This window comes from Microtus pennsylvanicus, chromosome 12 (assembly GCF_037038515.1).
Source record: "Microtus pennsylvanicus isolate mMicPen1 chromosome 12, mMicPen1.hap1, whole genome shotgun sequence".
NCBI lineage: Eukaryota > Metazoa > Chordata > Mammalia > Rodentia > Cricetidae > Microtus > Microtus pennsylvanicus.
The window spans coordinates 52,462,711-52,473,481 of NC_134590.1; the positions used below are offsets into that span (position 1 = coordinate 52,462,711).

At 44.5% G+C, this 10,771-nt stretch overlaps 1 protein-coding gene across 1 annotated transcript; it reads right to left on the bottom strand.

Annotated features, from left to right (window-relative positions):
• Positions 1-911: 911 nt before the first annotated feature.
• Clrn2 (clarin 2) lies at positions 912-7,502 on the bottom strand. Its single transcript, XM_075944306.1, has 3 exons — positions 7,250-7,502; positions 2,165-2,344; positions 912-1,177 (listed from the first exon to the last, which is right to left on the bottom strand). The coding sequence occupies exons 1-3, from the start codon at positions 7,500-7,502 to the stop codon at positions 912-914; spliced, it is 699 nt and encodes a 232-aa protein (XP_075800421.1).
• Between the last annotated feature and the right edge of the window lie 3,269 nt (positions 7,503-10,771).

Consider the following 10,771-nt stretch of genomic DNA (forward strand, 5'->3'; position numbering starts at 1 on the left):
TTTGCAGTTTCTGTCATAATTGAAGTAAAAAGTTTATATGATCTAAAATAATATAGATTCTGGTGCCAGACTTGCTAGATTTCATTCCTCATCTCACCAAGTTAAACAACTTGTCTGTACCTTGACTTTTTTCCATCTGTCAAATGGAGCTAGAATGACTCTGGCCACTTGGGACTATGAAGAGGGTTTAGGCCGTCAATAGGAGGAAAAGTCTTGGAATGGTGTTCTGGGAGGAGTTGTTGCTCAGTGGTAAAGTGCCTGCCTAGTATAGGCAAAGTCTGGATTTGATTGGCACCACCAGGAAAAAAAAATGAGAAAAGAGAAAAACCAAGCAACCAAACAAATAAGCCTGTGCCCAGCACAATAGTGGTCCCTCAGAAACCTACAGTCATTTCCACCCCTAGTGCTATTGTTACTAGTTGATTTCTGTGTCATGTGGATACATTATTACTTCTTGAGGATATGGACATGATCATAGTTTCTTTGCTCAGCTCCAATACTAGAGAGAACAATGATTCTTACTGGATTTATATGTGACCTTGTTTGCAGAGATCCGTGCTTGTAGCATCTCCGACAGCACCCTTTGAACCTCACAACAAAGCCTGTGAAGTCATTATTGCTCCCTTTGACAGACGAGGGAACTGAGAATTAGTCAATAAGTGAATTGTTCGGGGTCAGACAGAGCTGACGAATGCAGAGTCCCCAGAGTTCAGCTCCAAGGTATTCACAAAGAAGCGCCAGCACCCTGGCCATTGGGAGTTGTTCCTCCCTGGCCCAGCCACCCTTTAGTCCCCCCACAGCCTTCTTTTTACTACCCCAAACAGCATTATGGATCTAGAAGACTGAAAACAGAGAGTCCCCCATTGATATACCAGACTGATTAAGGGCAATGAATGGGCAGGCGCCAGTTATCAATATAAGATGTCCTCGGGGGTAACTGTGGCCTCTTCCATTTTAGTCTTAATTTCTGGGAGGGGAATTTGACTAATTGCCACCACAACCAAGTTTGCGGCGTGGGCCGAGGCACTTGCCACGCATATCCAAAATGACTCTTCGTACTGTTCTTCTACCACGACAAACTGGAAGATCCTCTCCTGGAAGTTGGCAATTCTTTCTGTCAGATCGTGGAATTTCACTGCAGCCATGAAACTGCCGATGGCCAGAGCCACGACTCCACCTGAAAGCCAAAACAGCGCCTTTACTTCCTGTTCCTCTTGGCAGTTGTAAGGTCTTCACTGGGGTTTGGAGTGAAAATTTGGGGTTTGGAGAATTAATAGAGCAACACAAATTTGAACTTGTGTTTAAAAGCAGTAGATGATGCATAGTATCAAAGGCAAAAGGGACAGTCCTCTGGAAAACGAATAAATTAATGACAGACAGACTAGAATCTGGATGCCTCTAACTCCTCTTTCCGGTAGTATCCCAATTAGAGGACCACTCTCTAGACAGCTTACGCCTTCTGTGTAGAGAATGAGTGTTGGATAGGAAGACGTAAGATCCTATTCTGCAGGGTGAGGCTTCACCTGCCTGCTGCACTATTCTACAGAAGGTGGGGAAGTAGTGAGGAAACTCTGGAATTCCAAACCTCATTTATCTCCCTAACAACTGAGCAAAACTTGGAAGTTGTTTTGATGGGTCTGTTTTAATTTAAATTGACACTCAAAAACAACACACACTAAACTGAGTCTGGTAGTGCAGGTCTGTAACGCAAAGGCTCGAGAGGCTGAGGCAGGAGGATTGCAAGTCTGAGGACAATTGACCCACACAAAGGGTTCTCTTTATCACTGTTTAGATACCGACCAGAGGACTAAGCACGCGTTCGGGGACACTGTGAGCTCCTCATTCATTCACTGGAGTTTCCCTCCCTTTTCACCACGCAGCTTAGCAGCTTACTGACCTCCCTTGCTGAAACTGCCTGCTGTCCTGAAGTCATGGACTTTCTCTTTGCCATCCCCTCCTCCTGGCAGCTGCCAAGATTTACATCTTGTTTTTCTCTCAAACTCCAATAGCAAGGTCCCTTAGCATCCTTCTGAGTCTGTTTTAAGATTCTTTTATTAACAAGGTAAGTTAGCCCAAAAGAGGAGCTTCAGGTTCCCCTGGTTAACACTTGGGAGCCCAGCCTGACGGTGTGGCCACCAGTTTCCCTCCCTTGGGGGCTTCTTACCTGCTAGGACATTCCAAAGGCAGATGCCACCAGGGCCATTGACTGCCCTGTAGGGGACCTGAATGATGTTGAGAATAGCAAAGCCCATGCTGACCAGAGCGAGGGCCAAGGCCAGGAAGAGGAGCAGCAGAATTGTGACGTGGAGGCTTGCATTGAGCTCCTTTACCAGGTGCGGGAAGACTGCAGAGAGAGGTGGTATTTCAAGGTCAGGTCATGGCTCCTTTCACAACGTCAGGACTCGCTTATCCCAAGATAAGTAAGTAAAGGATAAGGGAAAGAGACAAAAATGCTGGGTTTCCAAAAACCAAGAGACCTCCTGAGATGGGTCCATTGACCCTAGAGTTACCACTTGTTAGTTGGCTGGAAATCCTCACTGTGGTGGAGTGAGCACAGATCTGAATGTGCCCCACAGTGGACTGAGCCTGCAGTCCTGGGATCTGATGTTGACCGCTGCTGTTCACACAAGCTTTAGACACTGGCTGGGCGGGGCAGATGCTATTGCTGCCACGTGTCACGGATACTTAATGCTCACATTGTATAATATTTCATGAAAATATGAATTTTTCCATAAAAAGGTGGCTGAAGAGGTTAGTGAAACATTTGTATTTGTTTCTCTAGGTTTGCCACTGGTACCAGTAGAGAAAACGAAATGATTCCCTAAGAGGAGTTCAAATATTGTCCAGGGCAATCTGAATCTGCTCTCAGAAATGGTATCTGTGGGTATCGCTGTTGTTAACTGTACTCTCTAACGTGGGAGAGGCACGTGGTCTCAGTGGGAAGCTAGCAATGGCTGTGTGAGAGAAGGGTGATTGCCGTTTGCTGAGCACAGTTACGGACTGAACTCTTCAAAGCCATCATCTCATTCGCTGATCACGATAAGGCATCTGGAGGTTGTCAACTCCCTTCGCCCACAAGCTTGGAGACATGGAGTTCATTGTCTTTGGGTAAGGCACCCTGAACTATATATAGAAGTTAGAATATATATAGAATATACAGTCCTGTGTATTATGAGGTATAATGAGTTTAAGGCCAGCTTTAACAATTCTGAATAGAAATTTAAAATAATGAATACAAAAGAATCCCATCCCTTAGCAGATTCCAAGGTTGGCACCTCTCAAGCCTGAAATCTAGAGGGTGTTTTTTTTTTAAATTGTTTTAGACAGGACCTCATTATACAGTCCTGGCTGGCCTGGAATTGGTTGAGTAGACCAAGCTGGCTGGCCTCCAACTCACAGAGATTCACCTGCTTCTGCCTCCTGGGTGTTGGAATTGAAGCATGTACCCCCTTGCAGGGCAAGAGTGAGAGCCTTCATTCTTCATATGCTGTGTCATGCCCAATGTTTCCAGGCACCACCCACATTTACATCCTGGGTTTTTTTTAAAAAAATCTTATTTATTTTTATTTTAGGTGCATTGGTATTGGGTCCCCTGGAACTGTAGTCACTGCTGTGAGCTGCCATGAGGGTGCTGGAAATTGAACCCAGATCCTCTGGAAGAGTAATCAGTGCTCTTAACCGCTGACCCATCTCTCCAGCTCCCACATCCTCGACTCTTACTCAACTTTCTTTCCACTTCTGTGTTTTCCTCTGTCATTATCTCCACGTGGTCATCTCCCTGGCTTTGGAAAGTTCAGCTGGGAGATGGGCTCCTTTCCAAGGAGTTTGTCTTGCTCAGGCATTGTTTTTCCCGTTGTTTCCATTCCAACTCCCTTCTTGAAACTCAACATCCACTTTTCAAACCCCGAGTCTCTTCTTATTCCAGATATAGTAGCTTAACCTAATTACCCGTCTCATTACTCCCTTTCTTGATCATGTGATCCTTAGGAAGCATGACTCTTATAGCAACCCTTACTCAATCTTTAAAATGCAAAACAGTCCCTCACATGATTGGAAAAATTAAGAACTCCTGTTGATGATGGTGTAGGAAATAGCCACTTTCGAATCTCATAGGCATGCTCAGTCCAACATCCCCATTAAAAGGCAACGTCATCAAAGGCAACGTCTATCAAGGCAATTTCATTGCTAGTCATTATTGTCCAGAGAGGCCAACGCATTCAAAGTTGTATACATAGACTGGGTGTTCATTTCAATAGCAAATATTTGGAGATAGATTAATTCCTCCAGTTAACAAATTGGTTGAATAAATTTAGTTATAACGTCACAATCCAGATTTTAGAAAGAACCAGCCACATGTACATGATGATATGAACCTGTAACTGGAGCTGATGAGAAATTGACACCGTGTTATGACGATGAAGAAGAGGGAATCTGGGGCACAAAGAGTGATGAGGGAAAGGAGGTAAAGAGTACGCAATCCACAGCCTCCACTGAACGTCTTAATTATATATATATAGCCTATTGGCACAGGGTGCATCTCTTTCTAACGCTCACATTCATATGTGTTACACCAGACTCAGGATCTTCAGGGAATCGAGGTTTTAATTACCTTTTATAGTCACTACTTAGAAATTCAAGAGTTTCAACTCAACAGTTCTTTCCATTAGCACCCCCCCCCCCACACACACACCTCAACAGGGTTTCTCTGTTGTAGTCCTGTCTGTCCTGAATCTCACCATGTTGCCCAGGATGGCCTTGAACTCAGAGATATGCCTGCCTCTGCCTCCTCAGTTTTGGGTTTCCATTAGTTTTACCCTGTTGCACTGTGCTGCCCCCGGAAAGCTGTGGCTCACTCCTCTTCCACTGTTTCCAAGAATTTTAGGCATCTCCAACTTAATGAAATTGAACTTTGCAGCTTGGAATTCACAGCGATGAACACAGCAGACCCATGGCCACCATGGCCACACATTAGTATTTAAACTTAGATAATTTGTTTTTTCCTGATTCCAGAGACATGTGATCTTTTGCCCTGGTGAGACAAACAAATGTTCCCAGAATTGGAAGCCAGACCCAGGTTTTGGCTCTTGGGGAGGTTATTCTGGGGTAAGAAGTAGGGAGGGGACTAGACAGCTAAAATGACCACACTGTATGGTAGGTACATTCACAGAAATTGTTTCAGGTATTGATTTCTCTAATCCACAATTTCTCCTTTAATAAAATGTCATCATAAAATCAGGATAGAGAAAATGAACCACAGGGGTGGCTTCAGAGATTCTCCAGTGACTAGAGTCTAGTCTGAGTGAGCTCCATGTCTCTCTGCTGCACAGCAGACTTTTCTGGGCAGACATTTGTCTGCTCAGTTCATCTCTCTTTTCCTGGTGGTGCCTGGCTTGTATCTACTCAGCAGGACACCTGAATGCATGCGTGTCATGCATTTAATGCTTGTTGCTTTCTTTCTGCAGCCACTCCAGCGTTGCTTTTATTTCAGAAGTTCAGAAGCTGTTTGTAAATGAGACACAATAAAAATCCCCTAGTCTAAGCACTTTCGCAAGCTCCTCTCTGCTGATTTGCCCTGTGAATAGGGATCTTTTTCTGTGGACCTTCAGAAAGTGGGAAATCCTGTTCAGGGTTGGAAATGCTAATACACCCTTAGTTACTTTGAGTTTACAGAGTACTGCCCTTGAGAGCCATGCTCTGAAGGAAATTAGGTTGTCTCTAGAGAAGTAGTAACACACACAATGTCCCTACAGCACATGATCACAGGAAGAAGCTGCCTCAGGCTTCCTGAGAGCTTTCAAGCTTGGTCTCTTCCAAGGTACCATGAATGAACACATTATACACCCTCTGGGATGACCTGGCAGCAGCTGAAAACAAAACATTCTTAAATATTTCGTGACTCACAGATGAAAATGAAACACCTTCAATGCATCTCACACATTTTTGATGCTTGAGACCTGATTTCACTAGAGGAAACAGGGTCTCTCACTGAATTCAGAGCAACACTGGCAGCCAACAATCTGCCTGTCTCTACTTTTGACAGCACTGGAGTTACAAGCTTGCACGTGACCATGCCTGAGCGCCTCTCCAGCCCCCTAGGTTGTGGTAGTAATGGAGTTATTTCCCCAATACTTATCCATTTTAGTTTCTGGGTGGATATAAATATACTCAGAGGTTTTTTTCTCAGACATCATGAACATGTCTTTCCTTTCTATATAGAAATGAAGACCGTTTGTATTATGTTTGTCAAGGGGAACAACAACTAATTTTCTGTATTTAATGAGATGCATGTCCTGGCCAGGTTTTTAAACATTCCCACAGTTCTGAGATACGGAAAACAAGTGCTGGGTGAGATTTTCGATCCCCATGTGATAACAAGCCATTGATTAACTATAGGTTTGTGGGACACTATTCTTACTACTGATCTAATTGACTGTTTTGCTTGTTTTGCTTTCTCTTTCCCAGAAGATCTTCCCTCAAGCCCTTTTTTGGACTCTAGTCTTAGGTCTTTGTGGGCCTACTTCGTTTGCCTTCTGAGCTTTGAACTCAGGCCAGTGCTGCTGGCTGCTCATCTTTAAACCCTCAAGTGCCTTCCTCAGTCTCCTTGCCTGAAACCTGTCAGTGGCTCTTCAAACCCCAGAAGAACGTTCCCAGCAAAGTCGCTGTGCTGTTCCTCAGGGTATGAAGCTTCCACGCACAGGGGTGTGGGGACAGTTTACCATGCTTCCTGGAGGTCCCCTTCTGCAGGGATTCTGCACCTGTCATAGTGAACACCACCAGAGTCCCACGGCATGGGTCTGGCATCTGGTTCTGTTGTTTCTGGGCAGAATGAATGACCCCCGATGAATTATGTAACGCTGAAACCTCAATGCACTCTGCTGAAAAATGGGAGCATTCATGATGCCTTCATTGTAAATGCGTTGTAAAGCTTAAAAGAACCAGGCAATGCGCGGCTTCTAGTGGGAGGCCTGACACATGAGCACTCGATGTTTTACTAATCATTATTACTAGAAGCAACCTGCAAACTATACAAATTCCTACCTCTAGGATTTTTGTTTATCTTTTTTAGAAAAGAAAGAGAACAATCTGTTTGCCTTGCTCCACAGGAGCTGTTGGTGGCCTATAGACCTCAGTGTTATGTCTTAGATACACAACAGTCAAATCTCATTTAAACATAAGCACTCCTGCAAAGCAAAAAATGCACACACCAGTTTACGTGCCCCAGTATGCTCACATGCCCCAATATACTCACTTGTAAACTGTGACTGGCGGCCTCCGAGCCCACACTGCCGTACTTTACAACCTCGGAAGAGTCCATAGTAAATGTCCCCAATGAATTTGACCAGTTCTGGGTCTGTGGCGTTGACCAAATCCACTCCAGTTTGACACAGGATCTTCCCACTTAACCAATGGGGCACAGCCAAGGCGACGATGATCAGTAGGAAGGAAGAGAAACTGAGTAGAGAGGCCAGCCCGTACCACGCCTTTTTGAACCATCCAGGCATGCTAGTGAGTGCAGATCATCCCCCAGGACTCCGGGCCACAGTAGGGCAAGGGGACATCTTTCAGACACTCAACACTAGCCTGCTCCATACACACCAACCCAAGACCTGCAGTCTGTCTCCTCAGCCTCCTTCAGGGCCTGCCTTCTCGGCGTGTGTTTACTACTAGCACATCCCCAGCCTCTGCAGATGATCTTCCCTTGACTCGACAGAGCCGAGTGTGTTACCCAAGGAAGTAACCCTATATCTCCCACTGGACTAGAGTTTCAGCAGAGGCTTTAATTGTTCCTCCGTTCAAGTATTTAAGTCATCGTGATGTGGGCATCATAATGACCAGAGAGTCATTACCAAGCCAACCCAGGGACAGCTGCTGACAAAGGATGCTAACTAGACTTAAAAAAAAATTGCACGGTAGAAGCAAAGCAGAAATAGACCCATTAGCACGCGCATGTATTAGCAACAATGTGCAGGATCAAATGTCGATCTCTTCCAGGCGTGCCCTGGCATTTCTTTCTCTAAATGTCACTGCTGTCAGAATTCCTGGAACTGTTACTAATACTATGAATTGACCCTGGTTCATAAGGCTTACATCGAAATATATGACTTAGAACTGTATGAATTTGTTGCTGGCTGAATTGTAACATAAAATCTGTTTGTTGTGACTGCAGGGCCATTGTATCCCCTGCTCCCACTTTTCCATGGCATCTGACATGGGGCAGATACTTTTAGTTCTTTCTTTCTTTCTTTCTTTCTTTCTTTCTTTCTTTCTTTCTTTCTTTCTTTCTTTCTTTCTTTCTTTCTTTCTTTCTTCCTTTTTTGATTTTTTGAGACAGGGTTTCTCCGTAGTTTTTTTTGGTTCCTGTCCTGGAACTAGCTCTTGTAGACCAGGCTGGCCTCACAGAGATCCGCCTGCCTCTGCCTCCTGAGTGCTGGGATTAAAGGCGTGCGCCACCACCACCGCCCGGCTCTTTCTTTCTTTCTTTCTTTCTTTCTTTCTTTCTTTCTTTCTTTCTTTCTTTCTTTCTTCCTTCCTTTCTTCCTTTCTTTCTTCCTTTCTTTCTTCCTTTCTTTCTTTTTTGGTACATTTTCCTTATGCATCTCAGGCCTTAAATTGTCAGGCAGTCCTCCTTCCTCAGCTACCTGACTGTTAGGGTTATAGGAGTGACACTCGTTATCATCTCAAAGTCAAGATCCATCTATCTATCTATCTATCTATCTATCTATCTGTCTGTCTGTCTGTCTGTCTGTCTGTCTGTCTGTCTGCCTATTATCTATCATCTATCTATCTATCTATCTATCTATCTATCTATCTATCTATCTATCTATCTATCATCTATCTGTCATCTATGTATCCTCGCTCTCTGTCTCTCTCTGTATGTTTTAGGTATCTCATTGATGACTTCATACATGCATATAATGTTACTTTGATCATATTCTTCACAGCTTTCCCATTCTAATCCTCCGTTCTACTCTCTCTGGGATCCCTTATTCCCAGAAAGTCCCTCTCTGTGTCTTTTCTTTTAATCTTTAGATCCCAGAATTGAATCATTCCTCGTCTCCATTTCATACTGTGACATTTAAAATTGTGACTTTTACTGTTGTGTTGAATATCAACTCAAAGGTCCCATGAGATTGGCAAAAACCACTCTGCGAGTGTTGTGGGGAGCAAAATTGAGCAAAAGCAGTGCAGTAAACTTTCAAATGCTTCCTGTATCTGGAGGGGCTTCTGAAGCTGCACTGTTGGTCAGTAGGAACCCGAGACCCTTTCTTACAGACAGGATCCCTGCTCATGATGGGACTCACTACAGTGATCTCTCCATAATGAAAACCAAGCGCAGCATTTCTGAAGTTTGTGGGGAGCTCTACTAAACAACAAAGGGCTGTAGTGTGAGCGTTTGCATCTCTGATGCTCCAGCAACCCCATGGGCCAGGCCGTTGTTGCAAAGCAGTGGTGCCGCTGGACTGGCATATGGGCCTTTGAAATACAGCGGCTTATCTTTAGCTCAGTGGCTTGGAAATAGAAAATGTTTATCAGCCAACAAATGACACAGTGCATATGCGAACCCTTGAAGACTATTTGGCATATTAATACATGACGAATAATATCAGCTGACATTCTTCTTTTAGCATTAAAAATAGATTTAGAAGATAGGATATGCTTAAGTCTTGGAGTTACAGTTCTGTATTAAGATGATGGGTTTATATTAACTTGCAATGTTTTGAGGGCTTTCAGAGAAAAATCTTTCGGAGTTCATGCCAGAGTTCGAGCCAGCTCACGCCGTGCTGACTGAAGCGCTGGGTGAGAGGAACTCAAGCTATGGAAGACCACTCTCTTAGGCAGGTGTTTGAGACTCCCACGCCTTGTATGTACAGCCAGCCATAGGTCTGCTGTGAGCAGAAAAGTGAACTGGCGCACACAGATTGCTTAAAACTGCCTGGCATGAGGAGGCCACGATCAGGTTTCTTAACCCTTCTCCTTTGGATAGTACAGCTCCTGCCAGTGGACTCTTCGGCCAGGCACATCCTGATGTCCACTGACATAAGTCTGCAGGTCTGACCTGTTACAGACAAAACCGTCCGCTGTCTACCAGGCACCTGTAGCCTGGAGGTGCACCAAGAAGTTCAATATAGTATCCATTTCCGAAGGCCACAACTGAGACAGATAATGGCTCTTAACTAAAGGGGATTTTTTTTTTATACCTCTCAGGGGATCTTAGGCAATATTTAGAGTGTTTTCCCCCCTCGTCTCCGTCCCCCTGGCTCTAGGGATTGAATCTAAGTCCTTTGGGCATCTTAAACAAATGTTCCATCATTAGCTTACATCCTAAATACTCTTTTTATTTTGAAACAGGGTCTCATTAAGTTACCTACTCTGGCCTTGAATTCAGCCTGTTGTCCAGGCAGGCCTTGAGCTTGTGGTCGGTCCTCTTGCTTCAGCCTCAGTATCTGGGATTCCAGGCTTGTGCTACCACAGATATATTTTTGATCTTTATGACCGAGGGCGGGGCTTGCTATTGGCTCCTAGGGTTAGAGTCCAGAGATTCTTTGGATATTATAAACATGCCATTCTCAGTTCCAGTTATCTGATGCTGAATGTCAGTGGTGCAGGTGTTAAGAGACTCTGTGCTCTTGAGCAGAAATAATTAACCTACACGTGGGGGTGACACCAGGATTTCCTGGGGTTGTAGATCTAGGAAAACCCTCGCTTACTTGCAGACAGAGAGGTGTAAGGACAGGCCTACAACTTGCCATAGCTAAATTTGTTTTTCTAC

Bases quoted from the DNA above. Each gene is read 5' to 3' on its own strand.
- Clrn2 (XM_075944306.1), bottom strand. From the start codon at position 7,502: ATGCCTGGATGGTTCAAAAAGGCGTGGTACGGGCTGGCCTCTCTACTC. The intron at 2,345-7,249 runs GTGAGTATATTG...CTCTCTCTGCAG, and splicing joins CCGCCAGTCACAGTTTACAA to TCTTCCCGCACCTGGTAAAG. The intron at 1,178-2,164 runs GTAAGAAGCCCC...TTTGGCTTTCAG, and splicing joins CCTTTGGAATGTCCTAGCAG to GTGGAGTCGTGGCTCTGGCC.